At 40.0% G+C, this 17,283-nt stretch overlaps 1 protein-coding gene across 1 annotated transcript; it reads right to left on the minus strand.

Moving 5' to 3' along the window:
• Positions 1-7,997: 7,997 nt before the first annotated feature.
• On the minus strand, positions 7,998-13,981 carry alas1 (aminolevulinate, delta-, synthase 1). Its single transcript, XM_034693971.1, has 11 exons — positions 13,799-13,981; positions 12,005-12,243; positions 11,653-11,829; positions 11,414-11,560; positions 10,972-11,191; positions 10,302-10,486; positions 10,003-10,182; positions 9,666-9,830; positions 8,826-9,094; positions 8,535-8,697; positions 7,998-8,336 (listed from the first exon to the last, which is right to left on the minus strand). Exons 2-11 carry the CDS (start codon positions 12,216-12,218, stop codon positions 8,176-8,178), a joined length of 1,881 nt encoding a protein of 626 aa, XP_034549862.1. The 5' UTR covers positions 12,219-12,243; positions 13,799-13,981; the 3' UTR covers positions 7,998-8,175.
• Positions 13,982-17,283: the final 3,302 nt, after the last annotated feature.

The following is a 17,283-nucleotide window of genomic DNA, read 5'->3' on the forward strand; positions in this document are numbered from 1 at the left end:
TATTATTGTTATTTTTGTTTGTTTTTTTGTTTTAAAATCACACAACTCTATTCATCTACCCTGATCGATTCCCCAAAAAAGGCTAAGTGAAGATGATTTTTAAATCAAAGCATCTTACTTCAATCCCAGCATTATTGTTTGCAGGCTTGGAGATTTGACATAAATTGGCAGCCAACCCTACAAACAAAGACAATGCATGTGTGTGTGTGTGTGTGTGTGTGTGTGTGTGTGTGTGTGTGTGTGTGTGTGTGTGTGTGTGTGTGTGTGTGTGTGTGTGAGAGAGAGAGTCTGCTGGAAAGATAATTGTTACTCATTCCTCCAACAATCCGGTCAGGGTGGAGATTGTTTCCCTGCCTGTTAGCCCTCTGAGTTACATTCCTGTCTGATCTCATGCTCCAGTAAATCGAAGGGGAAACTTCTTCTGTTGTAAAAGAGCGACAGTAAATGAACAGAGCACGTGAGCATACAATGCTCCCCTTTGTATTACACCCATTAAAGTCTGCAGTAAGTCATTTTTCTTTATGAGAGGTCATAACAGAATAGGTTGATGAGTGGAACCTTTTAGATACCTTCTAGACAATGCATAATTTGCACAATTAATTTTAAGTAGAGTGTCTTTCAAATTCAAAGTTTTGTTGATTGTTTGCTTGTGAAACGGCCCATCATGCTTCGACTTTCCACTTTCTGGACATGACACTGAAGGTAATAGTATATCCTGCACACATGCCTGCGTCAGACTCTGGAGGAAAAGCCATAAAGAGTCATCCCACTTGTCTGTCTGGTTACTTTAACAGAGATATTTACGTAAACTTCTCCGGGGATTTCTGGTGTTTGATTTCGTCATCCTTTGCTTGTTGTTGTAAGAGCATATGTGTCACTATCTTTTGCACCACCACAAAGGTAATTGGGTAATAGGCGTTTCAGTAACTGTATGGCTTTGTAAAGGTCAGTTTATAAAGGAAGGAATCAATGAGTATCTCATGGTGACTCAGACCTGTATGTGTTCTACTTAATGACCTAAATAAGCACTCATAAATCTAAGCTTTACTACCTTCTTAATTGCTATTTACCTTTTAGCACATGTAGTGAACATGTGAGAAAAGTAAGACAAAACAATTATAATATTAGTAATGTCTAATTCACCTTGATAAATGGACTGATTTATTGATGCTATGAAAGTTAATAGAGCTTAAAAACAATTTAATTGACTCATCAAGTGTAGAGCACATGTCAATGGCACGTGAGGCATAAGTATGTCCTGCACACATGCCTGCATCAGAGTCACTGTGTCAGAGAATTTATACACGGTGGATCAGCATATTGGACCAAGTATTTTCAAGGAATGCATTGACTCTGTGTTTACATGTTCTTTGTTATACTTGAGGTACGGTGGGTATCTGTGGAACTTAATTCATTATTTGAATGTAACATTTTTCAGATCATCATGGTTCACAATTGATGATTGATTGTATGAAACGTAAAATTCTGAATTGCAGATACGATGAGTGCCATTTACAAGTGTTAGGTAATAAATGGGACTAAATGCTCCTCATAACCTTTAAACCTGTTTGATCACATTATAATCTCATGTAAAGATGATCAGAGTGCAACATGGAATATTTAAAGGCACAGTCTGAAGTTTTTAAATGATTATGAAATTTGGTCATTCCTATATCTACCAACATGTGGGTTGAATCACGTTTTGGGTTGCCATTTCGCAGGGAGAGAGGTGTTGAATGTTATGTAGTTGTGTATGCTGAATATTTATCGGGATCATAGACTACCTGGCAATTTTGGTTTGTGCGGACAAAAATACAGACCATATGTATCCGTTCAGGTGATATGGATTTTTCATATAGTTAGTTGGGCTGTGAAAATGTGAAAATGCAGGGAGTATCCTGGGAGAAACAACGAAACAGGAAGGACAGGGAGGTACACATTCCTATACTGATGACTGTTCATTATTGTTGACAAGATTGTTATACCTTCATACTGAATTTTAGGGTACTTTTACACTGGACCAATTGGAGAAGTTTTTCTGAAACAGGGTGTTTCCCACCTTGGCTTGGATTGTTTGGGCATAGGCGAACAAAGCAATTGCACGCTGATGCTGAACAAAATAAGCGAGTCCAGATTGCCTGCTCGCTTCCAGTCAAACGCTAGAGTGGTCTTTTTGCAGGGAGAACACAATCAACACAACAACAGTAACAAATAGCTGATGGGTCATCACACTAGAAGTAGTAGGCTAGTAGTAATAAATGTAGTAATACAGCTACAAGGCCATTTTGAACTGAGTGTTAACATAAAAATAACAACAAGCTAATATTACTCACCACCTCCATTCAATTCAAAATCAGCTGAAGGGACGCTGGTGCTAGGGCATATGGCAACAACACAAGACTCCACAATATCTGGACAACTGGTATAACATCTCATTATCCCACAAAAACAATACAGCTGTTGTCCAAATGGGTCACCAGAATCAACACACCATGAAAACTCCTCACAATGTCTAAAATGATTTAAATAAAGGTAGTTGTCCTTTACACTGTCAGTCCAATCCCAATACTGTCATGGGACTGGCTGGGCCTCCACTATCTTTACTACATTATAGAGCAGAACTGTTATGTGTGCGAAACAAGGCATTTTGAAGTACAAATGAAGTTTACTATAAATACAAAGTGACAGAAAAGGTCTCCAGAGATGCATTATAATCTCATTACATCTGCACAGCATTCACATGAATTCCACTACCTTCAGTGACTGAGCACATGCCACATGTCCTTAAGGCATCTTTTTACACGCATGTGATAGCACTCCTTTCATGCAGACACATGCCGTGGTAATATTTTGGCGAACTGAAACCATCAGTTACATGCTTACATTCCAGGAGGCCCCAATGACCTGCAGTTATCTGGACTCTGATGGCAATAGCCGGGCAGATAATGAGGTCAGTGTCAAAGAGAATACCATGGGTATTCATTTTGTGACCATGCCAACTTCCTAACTTATTTCAATGAGCCCTTAGTGGGTGTTGTAGCTGTCACATTAAATTTGATAGTTTCAGTTTGGCATTAAACTGTGGAAAGCAGAAATGATACCAAGTTTGAACTTCTGCATCACTTTTTTGATTACATTTTTGACTGTCTGCCTCTCAGCAAACAGAACAGAAGCAGCTGTCTTTAAACTCTGCAGAGCAAAGAAGAGTGACCGCAGTACAGTAACGCCTCTATCTGTTCCAACACAGGTGTGAAATGATCACGTGAAACTTCAAAGAAAGTTTATCTTGGATGATGACAGTGCAATCCTGAGAAGGGCTGTATTGTTTTCAAAAACCCAGCTGCAACATTGGCATCTCCCCTGGAATGTTAAAAACTTTGAAATGTGATGCTTTTTTAATCAGTTTCATACCAGGCAACCACAGAGACACATGATGACAAGGTTAGAGACAGAGATTTCACAAGCACAAAAAAGCCTATGATGTGTTGTGGTCTCTTAGTGCGTAAAGCATATTTGTGACAGACTGTAGGCTCCAGCTGTTTAAGTAGTATATTCTCACTTCGCTGTCTGCACTCACCTGACTCCACACTCTGTAATGAGGGAGAGACCTTTTACAAAAGAGATAATGCTTTAACAGTCATTGATCTTCAGTCAAGCTGTCTGGTAAACCTCTTAGTCGCTAAAGGTCTCATTGCTTTTAAAATCTGGAAAGAACTGGGATAACAAAGAGTTGCTTTTTTTGTCAGTTGTTGCAAGACCAGACCTGATATCTTGTTTCTGCTGTTTTGTGGGTGTGAACAGAACATTTGTGTCATGATTTATGTATTTCGGATTAAAAACCGCAAATTTAGCACCTCCCAACCCGTGGGAAAACTTTGGGAAAGTTAGTTAATTTCCACCAGCTATTTATAAGAGTAGCTTTCGTGTGGCTAGCTTGTTTTAAAATGAGGATAAAAAAAAGCTTGCTGTACCACTGAAGCTTCAAAGACTGAATGATGTTAGCTCGTACATCTTTTCAGCAGCCCTTGTTTGGATAGTCACTGTAGCATCACAAGCTAACATAACTTACAAAAACTACTGATAATGAATAATTAAGAGGCAAATAAGTCCAAACCCTCTCTTAAACTCTATTTCAATATAATTTTGATCATGTTTCCAGTCTGGTATGATGTTCCCCTCCTGTCTTACATTTCAATCCAACGATAAAACATGCCAGCATTAGCTTTGTTTGGTAAGCTAGCAGTTAAGCTAGGAGTTGCCCTTTGCAGTTATTTAAAGGCACAGTGTGTAGTAGTTAGCAACATTTTGCAGAACAGACTTGGTACAAATTGAATATAATATACATAAGCATACAGTTGACTTAGAAAAAGCCTTTTACATCTTCATAGCAGTGGGTAACCTTCCACAGAGGCTTCCATCTTGCAATGCCATGATTCTACAATAGCACAGAACAGAAAAACTAGAAACATACAGGATTTTGTACTCAAATGGAGGGTGATACTTCCCCCACATCACAGGAGCTTCTTGACCTCAAAGGCCACCGTGGATTCATCAATGGGCGGGGTGATTAAGGGAGTGTTTTATTCTAGAATCTGACAGCTAGATAGGCTATAGCTAAATATTCCCATTTCTACACACTGTACCTATAATGTAGTCGTTGAAAACAGCACAACATAATCTACGTGTACAGACTGGTTTGTGAAGCATCATTTGTTACTCTATAGTGCTGAAAATGCTTCAATTTAATTGCGACTGGTGTAGCCCAATTTCATTCCTGCTGTCATTGCAACTTCACAGAATGACAGAAACTTCCAGAGAAGGTTATTGTTTCACTAGAAATGTTGGCTGAATTCCTTTGGCTAGGTGACTAATCCTTTATTATTTCCAATGGATGTTCCTTTGGGTTAAAGGCTGTCCGGTGTGCTGTTGTGGGGTTTCCAAAGTGTTCCCATGCAGAGAAGCTGAACCATCAAAGTTAGAAGTAGCTGACACATTTAACCTCATTTTTAAGCCTGATGGGGATAGAGGTCTGGACTTTGAGAGTTTGGCAGTCATGCAGGAATCAGTTGTCATGGACACACATACACACACAGACACAGAGACAAGAACACACACACTTTCACTCAAGGGTTTGAACAAGACTGTGGTAAGGTTCCCAGAGCAACTGCCAATTTGCCCTTAATCATCTTTGGATGAACTCCCCTGCTTGAGGGGACAAGGTAAACTGAACACTAAATTAGTTATAAGGTGTGAAATCTGGCAACGACTCATAGCCTACAGAGAAAAAATAGATAAATGAAACAAGTAAACATCCCAAGCCAACACGCTAGTGTGATGGTTAGCACTGATGTCCCAGCCTGAGACGGTAGACGGCACCCAGTTCTGGATTTCAAACCCACCTGAGGCCTCTTTGTGTGATGCCTAAATGTTCTGGCCTTCCTTCCACTGGAGTGTGGTCCATGACTTTGAAGAATAATAACACAATGGTTGCACATAAACCTGAATGACTTAGCACTTAAGGTGGAATGTAGTGTGGTGCTTAAAAAGGCTGCACGACAGTGAGAAGGTTCAGGGTTTAAATCCCAGTCTGGGCCCACTGGCGTATAACTCATATGTCCTGGCTCCCGTCTTGGGCCATACTTTTGGATAACCACAACATCCTGTCCTGGAGTGTTCTGGTTTTCTCCCACTGAAGTGTTGGCCACAGGTTGGGGATTAAATTCCTCGGGTTAAATTGCTGTGCAGAGCCATAATGATCTGGCTTCGTCCCACTGAAGTCTTGACCATGCTTTTAAGGCATAACTAACTGGAAAGTAAGTAGACCTGCACAAGAAAGCACTTTAAGGCAGTAGGTCAGTGTGGTGGTTAGCATTACTCATATCGTAAATTTTCTTTAATAATTTTCCCTCATTAGTTTTATAATTGCACGTTCATTATAAGCACAGCCTCAACAGCACATCACCCTGCACTTAACTGCACGGACTATTGGAGCACGTGCCAGATCTTGAAATGTGAGCACGTGTACACATGGGTTTATTTTGGAGTGTGTGTGTGTGTGTGTGTGTGTGTGTGTGTGTGTGTGTGCATGTTGGGTGGAGTGATATGAGTCACACACTCACATATTTGAGGGTATAAAAATAACTGTGGGGTCAATTAGTTTGGAGGTATAGTGTATTAGACAAGCTGTATTTAAACCTACACTCTTGTGTATGAAACCACTACAAATAATCTAAAAGACAAAATACCTCACCACAATATTTTGTTTCCAAAGCAGCTTATTTGGTACTAATGATACCATTTCTCTCCTCCTTTCTCAGGATCAATAGTTACTTAGTCATTTAAACTGTAAATTGCTGGATTATAAACTTTCAGATGTCAATAGGCAGAAAATTGTGCAAAAACATGCAGCAGTCGGGACACAGCCACAGCAGTGAAGGGGCCCGTTTCTGCTGCCATTATTAACTCTCTCTGACAGCTGAAGAAGAAATGATCATAAAGAGTATTATTCCAGACTTAAATGCAGTCATGATCAAAATTTGGCTGCATACAACATAAAAAGACACCAATGCAGCAGAGATATAAATTACTTTTTGGCAATTAAACCCAATGATGATGATGTTGAAACCCAAATGAATCTTTTAAACATTAAAAATCATCTTAAACATGTTATTATGTGATTGTATTAATGGTCTGTACTTTGGTGTACTATTCACTTGAAAGTGGAAGTATCTTAATTTACATACTGTAGTGGCAAAACTGTTTGTTTTGCAACAACTTAAAATATTACTCACATCCATTTTGAGAGAAGCCGGCGCCGTCTCTCCTGTGGGGCAACAGTGGCCTTTTACAACGTCCGAACACTTGAGGAACTGATCAACAAAACTGTCCATGTAAGGTTGTGCACAGAGCCATGAACACTTCATTTGTCCTTTAAGTCTAAATTAACACAATCAAAGAGTGACCCAAATCATTTAACAAGGCCAGCCTAGCCTGTGTGTGTGTAAGGCTGGAGAAGGCTGGGGGTTGTGTCAAATCTAGAACCACAGCATAAACAGACATCTGGGGCGAGTCTGATATGGTCTGAGGATTATGTGGATCTCCTGAATGCAATGTTTTGACCATCATGACCTCTTTTATTTTCGATTCTGGGTCACCTGAAGTCTCACATTATAGTTTATGTCACTGACCACCTGTATTTACAGGACAGTGGGTTAGTAGGTCCCCCCACAGACACAGATGGTAAAAGATTTCACCTGATAACATGAAACAGTGTGTCATCTGTTGTCATTAAATAACACTATTATAATCAGAGATAGTCATAAGTGGATTAAATCGTCCATTCCTTACATGTTTCCTTTTGTTTGCTGCTGTAACTCCGTGAATTTCCCCGTTGCGGGATGAATAATCTATCTTAAAAGATAGAAAGAAAGGACTTCCTTATTTTGTTGTACACACAACGGAAGCGTTTATAAAATCTTTGGAGTTGAAGATCATAACCATTGGTCAGCTTTTGTACTGACTTTGTTCTCTTCAGGTGTTTATTAGCACTGAACAGATAATCATCTTCATTGTTCCCCTTTCCTCACAAGCACAAGTAGGTCAGTGGATCAGAATAACTGGGTTACTGTCTCTGGTAGCACAAAGATGTTTTCTTTACATTCACTGATGGCTACCAATTTTGTGACATACTTGTCATTTTTGGAGTCCTACAAGAGCATTTAATGAGCAAGTCACATCCACGAATCAGCAGCATGTGACGTACATCCTGCATTATCTGCTTTCTGTGGCAATACAATGTTAACCTGCAGTCGGCCATTCAATTAATCAATATGCTCCATTATGGAAGCAGAAACCTCAATTAGCTCAAACTCATCAGAGAAGTAAGGTTAGTGTATGGACTACTATTGTATATGTGAAAGTGTTGAATAAAAGGCAGTCATGTTTCCGTTTTAACTCAGCAAATTCAATCTCTTCTTTCTAAAGAACGACAAACAACATTTATTTTCATCTTATATTTTTATTTGGAGCATAAAGAACATCTGAACATAGAATATTTTAAATAATATGTGTAGGGAGGACTTATCAAAGATAATTAATACATTCTATGACAGTGACATAGGAATGGGTAATGAGTGTGTATGTTCCGTCTCCAGCCTGCAGTTGAAGAGAGTAGTGTTATGCGCAGGCTGAGATCGGGTGGCTGAGGCCACTGAAGTATGACTTTTCTCGCTCGCTCATCACTTCAAAGTGCAGCGGCTGCTGGCAGAAAGTGCACTCCCCTGTAGAGTGGGGCTTCAGATCCAGACCCACCTCCTTCCAGGTGTCCACCAGCCTCTCTGTGGAGGAGAAACAGAGGTCAGGTTAAGTTTTACTCATTAGGGAATAGTTACAGTCAGCTACAACTTTTATGGTGCGGCATAACTGCTATGATTAAATCTCATTAAATGAGGATTAATACGAGCAGTTCCATTACAAGTTTTGAAATGTTTAAATTGTACAACTAATTGTTTGTTTTTATGACTCAATCTTCTTACCAACAAAGTATTTCATCATCTCAGGAGTGTGGTGAGGTGTTGGTGCAATGCGCAGAAGCTCCTCCCCCCTGGCGACAGTTGGGTAGTTGATAGCCTGCACATAGATGTTGTGGCGACTCATCATGAGATCGCACACCAGTGTGTTTTTCTCAGCGTCTGATACCTACAAATAAAAATCAGGCACATAATATGATCAGAATGGAGCCATTGAAGAGACAGATTTAAGAAGATGATTTTTCTCAAAAATTAGGCAGAAGTGGTGATTAAGTAAAAATTGAAATCTTAAATTACCCGAACTGGGATGATGTGGCTTGGGCAGTGCACCACAGGCAGCCCGGAGTCCATTAGCATCTGTCTGAGAAGCTTGACATTTCGCTGGTGTTTACGTCTCAGAGCGCGCCCCTCTTCTCCTTTAAGAACCTGGATGGACTGTCTGGCTCCGGCTAAGAGCATCGGCGGCAGAGAGGTGGTAAAGATGAAACCAGCTGCGTAGCTACGCACAGTGTCCACCAGCCCAGCTGTACTTGCGATGTAGCCGCCCACACAGCCGAACGCTTTGCCTGGAAGAAAACAGGATAAAAAGATATGGTTACTCTTTAATGTAAATCTTTGCTTCAGCACTGGAGACAACTTCTGTCTCTTTTAAAATTAATGTTTAAAAACCTGTCATACATAATGTTGAGTGGTTTTATCAAAATCCTCCCACTGAAATCTCAGAATCTAAATCATAGTGAAACGGCAGCTGCAGAAGAAAAGGATATGTGGAGCTCTCAGTCAGATATAATTGTCCCCTCAGCTTGAAAGCGACAAACAGACACAGAGGGTAATTCAATAAGAGCGCAACAAGAGCCTACAGTCTCCTAGCAACAGCAGAGCTGCTCTAGCTTCTTAGAGCCCTTTGGCATATTGTTTGACACAGAGGAGACCTGATCCTGATCCTGACAACAGAACAGGCCGCTTTGAGATTTCTATCAGCTGCTAGTGTTTGTTTTGATTAATAAAAACTGTATCAAATGACAGCTAAACATATGCAGAGTGGAATAAGTCCTGTAAATGTTTTGATATGGCTCTAAAGTCACAATACTCTTTGGCATATCCTGTCACCATTTTTGATAGTGGTTACATGCTGACCTAGTGTGCCTGAGATGATATCCATCTTGTCCATGATACCATCTCTGTCCCCGATGCCACCTCCTCTGGCGCCATACAGACCCACAGCGTGGACCTCGTCTACAAAGGTGATGGCACCAAACTCGTGGGAAACGTCGCACATTTCCTCCAGCGGACACACGGCGCCTATGTGAAAGAAAAATGGACAGAAGAACAGTTTAGTCATAAGCCAAGAAAAATATTCTACAAAAGGACTCGGTTTGACCTAACACATGCATTACAATCGTCACACTTTTTATGTTACAAGGGTGTTGGATATGTGCTTCCTGACAGATAGAATGGACAGTCCATCACTTACCATCCATGGAGTGGACAGTCTCGAAGGCCACAATCTTGGGTTTTGTTGGGTCCCCCTTTTGTAACATCTCTCGGAGATGGGCGACGTCATTGTGGCGGAAAACGAATTTCTTAACACCACTGTTGCGGATACCCTGAATCATTGAGGCATGGTTCCCTGCATCAGAGTAGATCTCACAATCTAAAGTAGTAGAAAAAGAGAGAGGAGAGAGAATAATAGGTGTTAAAAGGTATTAAGGGCAACAGGAAAGACTTAGAAATATTGGATTTACTGCACATGTTGATTTTCTTATGGCATACCAGGCAGCATCTTAGCGAGGGTGAAGAGGGTGGAGTCATTTGCCACAAAGCAGGAGGTGAAGAGCAGTGCAGCGTCCTTATTATGAAGGTCAGCCAGTTCTTGTTCCAGTTCCACATGGAACTTGCTGGTCCCAGAGATATTCCTTGTGCCTCCTGCCCCTGAACCATGCTTTCGTAAAGTGTCCCTGAAAAAGGATGACAGGAAGGACAGATGATAAAAGATACGTTTCGTGCAGACATGAAGTCACAGAGAGATAGGACTGAGTAAAAGGAAATACATGAATCATTAAAACAGGTTTACTTCACTTCAAGGTTTTCTGCAGCACAGGGAATAAGATAGCTGGGCAAGTTCAAACATGTATGAAGGAAGATAATAAGACAAACATCCCACCTCAAAGGGGCCTCAGAGGTTTAGGTGTTACCTATGACCAACTAACACTCTATACTCACACGAACAGTGCACCAGATCACCTATGGGTGTCAGGTTCTTTTCAGTTATCATGCGCTTTGTCTCAATCTTTTTCCGTTTCTTTCTTTCCCCGAAACTCAGTACACAAGAGACGTGGAGAGCCAAGATAAATAGTCCTCCCATTACATGTAAACACCCCTCAACCCACGGGTCTGAATCAGTGAACATTTCCCTGAAACAAACAACTTCTCCGTTACTCACATTATGGACTGCACCACCCGTGGGTGTCGACTCATGCCCAAGTAGTCGTTGCTGCACCAGACAGACACCTCCCTCTTTTCCTCTAAAGAGCCAGTGAAGTTGTCTGCCATGGGGAACTCGTTGGCCAGGCGGTTCACGGTCTTGAACACACGGTAGGTGTGGTCACTCTTCTTCTCCACGATCTTCTTCTCGAAAAAGTTATCGTATTGGAAGCGGGACACTGTGACAGAAGAGGGAAACAAGGTTTCCTAAGTGCATGTTGCATTGAAGCAGATGAAGCAATAGCTAGCATGATGAAAGTCTCAGATTGTCTTACTCAAACACACCAAAACATGTATTTTCAGGTGATATATGACCACTAAAACTCGTAAAATGAGTATCATCCCACAGTGCTTTGATTCTCAGAATAAATCTGTTATAAGAACACCCAAATAAAACTTACTGCTTCCTGTCAAGTTGTCCTGCAGCAAGTGAGACACCCGTTTAGGTTGTTGTTTCAGGAGTGTCTTCATCAGATTACTCTGCTCTCCTTCACTTCCCTTCATGCTGCTGGCCAAAGAAGGCTTCTTCAGCTGTGGAGCTGACATTTCTGCAATCAAGAGAGGACAGAGGAGTCACATTGAGGGCATAATGCTGGTTTAAACGGAGCAGTCTGACTTTCTTTTTGACAACAACTCTTACCTTTCTGGACAGTGCGGACTTCCTGAACATCCTCTTGGAACTCCATGCCAACCTGGCGCACCACGCTGCTGTTCTTCTGGCCCATCTCGGCAGCCAGGAAGGGGCATTTGGAGGCCATAGCCTGGCCTGAAGGTGGCATGGGGTGGCCAGTGGGCATCACTCCTTCTTGCTTTGGCCCTGCAAGTAGACAAGTGGTTTTAGACTTTTTATTCTAAAAACATATAAAACATACAACACCCAGCATCCTTCAATGTGTTATTACATCAACTGAGATATTTATTTTGTTTTAATATATCTTAAGTTGAATTAGGTAAAAAAATAAATAAAGCTGCTCTTTGTTTTTCACCCTCACCTTCACTGGCAGACACGGTGTCATCTGTCCTCTGGTGAGAGGAAGAGGAGGATGAGCACAGGGCCCGAGCCATTGATGGAGCCATAGGTTTTGAGGCAAGCTCCATCATGATGGGGCATTTCTGGGCGTACACCGTCAGAGTCTTTTTGGTCTGCTGGAAGAAAGCCTGAGGCACGCGAGCCAGGAACGGACAGCGACGAACGATCACATCCATAGTCAGCAGCGGTGATGATGATTGTCTAAAAGTTTGAAGGAGAAAAGAATTTGATTTAATACGGACTCGTGTAGCGGAAAATTCCGACTCCTCTGACTGTGCCGCAAAACCTGTTTTGCAGCACAAAGGCTTAGAGGCACCTCCATTACATAAGAGACATTTTTATTGCTTTCGGGTCAAATGCGAAAGCAGAAAAATCCAAGAAGATTTCCAATCCAATTTCTGCTCATGAAGGACTGGAAGTTCTGGAACTTTGTATTAAATACTTCACTGTACAGTATTCATGTACAGAACAGCAGATTATATCACTATGGTCATTTGAAAACTGAGGAGATGTTTGGTTGTATATTTTAGACATAGAGAAAATGTAACTGCACTCTTGTTGTTGTTAAAATATGTTTTAAAAGGAGGAAATTGCAATTGTTTAAAAATAAAACATTTGTTTAATGTGTGCTTTTACCAAACCAAAATAAGTTTAATTCTATTATAACCTAAGACAGTTTGCTCAGTGTATTACCCCGTGAATGTGATATAGATCAGGGAAGGCAGAAATGTACATAGCATTTCAGACAAGTGGACTTTGTTGAAAGGTCAAACTACTATTTTGATAATCAATAAATCACCTTCAGTCCAAAACATGTGCTGTTTCTATTACTATGTTATTGTTACTGTGTTAACGCATAGCTACATAAATACTCACTAAAAAAAACCCAATACTTTTTCAAGTGTGTGTTGTAATTAAACTTCAGAGGAAACATTCACATTTTTTGAGTTGGGTGAAATGCTGCAGACACTGCAACAGGTGTCTGACCATAGTGTCTGACATAAAAAAAAAAAAAAAATCACACAAGAGGTAATTTTCTGTATTTCTCATTTGGTGGAAATACAGATCTCACAGTTTCGGTCTATGATCTACTCTTCCTCCTCCTGATCCAAGTTTACACATTCCTCGACAGACAGATCACTGCCATACACCGCCCCTACCTACCGCAGTTCCAGGAAAGGGGCATGAGCTAGTAATAATACAACAGCTGTCTATAAGGTACTCATACCTCCTGTCTTATCAACCCTGATTAAACTTTGTGATGTGATTTCTTTAACATGTCAACAAGCGAGAGTGGCATTTACAGCTGGGTTCTAACGGGATTGTAACCAAATGAGTCCCGTATCCTTGCTTGAACCTTATGAGCTCACTAGAAAGTCAAAACGATGATTAACTCGGATGCTTACAGCTATTGGAGTTAAAAAATACTGTCAATTTAAGACCCTTTAACCTGCTGGAGCGCCTTTATAAACACCTCCGAGTGGTCTTACGTGACGACTCCCATAGAGTAACACAGTCATTAAACAAGAGAGCAGAAGTCACGACTTTATATCTCCAACCTAAACCGGTTCATATTAACACTAAAATATCAGGTATCAGTGATACAGACACACCTTAAGTGTAATAAAAGGTCAGACTTGGTGTACGCCTTCTCGCTCGTGATATTTGCCGGTTGACCGACGTTAGCTAAGCTGCTAACATTAGCTAAAAAGCTACAACCAGCGTGAAGAAGATGATGACGAAATAAGTGACTTACCTCCTTAAACACTTTAACCTTCAAGGTAGATTGCTCTTCTGGTGTCTCGTTGTGGTCAGGATAGTAGCAGCTTTGATGTTCTAATGTTGAGCGCTGAATAAGAGACACTCTTTTTCGAAGAAGGTGATAAAGATGACTGCTTCGTTATCCTGCACTGAGGACGAACGAAAAGGACGAGGACGTGCCTCTGGTTATAAGAGCTTACACCGGACGGAAGTCTCGCGATATTTCCTTCATTGACGTCAGAGGGTCAGTCCAGGTAATAAGCTTATGGCTTCGACTTTCAATTAATGACTATGGTAATGACACCCTCAACTCGATTAGGGTGTTTTCTAAGTATACCTGATGCATTTTAAGAAGAAAATACCCATTTTGCATGAGTATAATGCAAATTGATATCAGCTTATCATTAATAATGTAACTTTCAAGGGTTTGGGGTGAGCACAAGGACACTGAGCTATGTCTGCCAACTTTATGTCCCAAATGGCATCTCTCTACACCTAACCTTGACACAAGCAAGTGTTTTGGATTTCATTCTTGGCATAGCTGACATGCATTCTTTAATGTCACCTCACGATATTTGAGATTTGTTGATGTGTTGGCGGAAATTCATGGGTGGAGTAGGTATATTTCCTGTATTCATATGACCCCTGGTGTTGAAAAGGAGACATTAAACCTAAACTGGTCCCCGAACATGCATACGCTAAAAGCTGTTATATTCCACTAAGGTTTATTAATCTGTGAATGTCTTATTTCTGCATTAGGTATTATAGAAATTCAACAACATTTGCTGTATGAGACTCAAAATTGGGAATTTTCCAGTCTGCATGAATATTTTAACAATAGCCTAAAAGCTGAGGTTAAATTCAGGTAACACATGGTATACCCTAAGTTACAAGTTAATCAGGAAAAGCCCTACCAACAGCCTAGAGATGTACTGGTATTCTAATATCATACACAATGCAGACATTTTGTTAAACTAGTTGAAAGATATTTTTATTTTCATAAGGTCTGGCTTAACATCTACCCTCATGAATGTTAATTGTCGTAGCAGGGGGATAAACATGAAATAGAAACAGAAAATTATAATTGCTTAGATTATTTCAGTGTATACTTGATCAAATTGCTATTGTGAACGAATAATATAGAAAGATTGGCTTTTTTCAGTATCTCGTACCTCAGTATCGGTTACCTTACCTAACCTTTTAATTGTGACCTGCCAAGGAGCTGCAGATGTAAATTAGCTCTAAGCTAACTCTGGTAGAATGCATCAAATGGCAACATTTATGTCCAATATTGTACATGGTCCCTTTATAAATAAAATGTAATAATTAATTAAGCCTTGTTATTTTTAGATGTAATAAAAATACATCAATTAGCTCTATCTTAGGTATCCGTCTGACACTCTTTAAAATGTGATTTAATTGCATCTGCCTGAACAGTTTAGAGACGTTTGAACATCTTCAAAGAGTTTCACAACACAACACAGTTTCACACATTTAAAGTGAGTGATGAAATAACAACAGCTGCACCTGTCATCAATAGAATATATCTATATTCAAAACATGAAACTCAAGATGTCCTCACATCATTACCTAACTTAATGTTTTGCTGCCCTCTACTGGTCGTTGTTGGCTTCGGCACTGTTTGTTGATGTAGTCTTGTACTAGTTTTTTTGACACTACTATTTCCCTAAGTGTTAAACATATATTTAAACCACGTGATGTTAAGTTCAGTAAATGACCATTTAAGAATGTTTTATTTTATTTTATTACAACATTGTAGACTATAGTAACATTGTTACACATAAGTTTGGCAGCTATCTCAGTTTTAGCTCAATACAACTTTTTTTCTTATCTTACAAAATTACTAAATTGAAAAAAAATTGTCATTTTTTTATAGGGTTTTAGTGCATGATTGGAGTTTGTGTAATACCCCACATGTTAGCAGTAGTGCAACGTTAATGTATATTTACTCATGTACTGTACTTGAGAGCAATGTTCTGTTATTTGTGCCTAACTTGATTTTTTTAATGCATTACTGTAATTCACTAAATTTCTGAGGTAAACAATATATTTTATACTCAATCTTATTTTTACAACAGCTTAAGTTTTATTGTAGGTGACAGTAATACAGAATTGATAATAAGGGTATTTTCAGTTATGGTCAATTATTGCAGGGTTAACAAAAGAAACAAACAAACACAGTATTTAATACAGACAGAATGATCCTTTCCTTTACCAGCTTCTGAATAAAATTGATGTTGACACCTGAATAATAGCTAATAATTAATGATCAATACATTCTTATATTAATCTTTACTTTTGTAATTTGAGAGGGCTTATTTTAATGTATTTTCAATTTGAGATGTGAAAATAGATGAGCAAACTTTAACTCCCCTAAATGTAACAAAGGTAGCGATTATTTTCTCCACCAGAGCATTCAAATGATCACGATGAATGAGAACTTGTGTGTCTGACATTATGCAGCTCCAAATGTGAAACCATTATTATCCATCATTTCCTCAATCAGTCATAAAAACGTTACAAGAGTACTTGTGAAGAGAAACAAATTTCTTTGAGGTAGAGTATTCACATAAAAACACCCAGCATTAAATATCAAAATTCTAATCTATTATGTTCCACATTTTTTTATTTGAAATATGCCAGCACCATCTGGCATCAGATCCAGACATGAGAAGCAGAGTACAGACCTCCTCCTGGTTTTCCTGGTTCTCACCAAAGCCATCGGCTCACAGTCCCTCACATTCTCCTCTGGTCTGCATAAGATGACACTTTTTTTTAACAATATAAAAATTCATTGAGATGCACCTGTAATTTCAGGGTGTGCAGCTATGTGTGACAACAGCAGATTACACCACTGCGTAGCAACATCTAGAAGTGGGAAACCCCTAGATCTTTACCATGGCCATGGGAGTGATCATCAGGTCAGGTAGTTGGAGGCCAGGAGACAACCCCTGGCCTTGAGGCTGTCTCCTTTTAGAGCATACATAGATGATCTCACAACAATCATATAACCAAGGCCTGTACCATACACCTGTTGTAGTGCATTGAAAGATGAAAATTAAGTAAGTCCAGCAGCATCTCCATTGTCAAAGGGAAACTGTCTGACCAACTCTTCTACATGCATCCAGGCAATGAGAAAATACCAACAGTCTCTGATGCCAGCAAAGAATCAAGGCAGATGGTACAATGCTGCCCTCAAGGACACAGAGCAGGTAGAACAACTTAGGGAGGATGCAGTGGGTGGCCTGGAGAGTAACAACAAAACCATGCTTCCTGACGAATTGAAGCTTTGGTATATGCAGTTCAGTCTCTGCTCATGTGTCATGTGGCCACTAACTTTGTATGAAGCCCTGATATCAAAGGTGAAAAAGCTTCAGAGGCTGATCAGCTCACACATAAGGAAAAGGCTTGGCTTTCCCAGGTGTCTCAGCAGTATTGGGCTCTGTGGCAAAGGCATCC

This window comes from Notolabrus celidotus, chromosome 1, assembly GCF_009762535.1.
Source record: "Notolabrus celidotus isolate fNotCel1 chromosome 1, fNotCel1.pri, whole genome shotgun sequence".
Classification (NCBI taxonomy): Eukaryota; Metazoa; Chordata; class Actinopteri; order Labriformes; family Labridae; genus Notolabrus; species Notolabrus celidotus.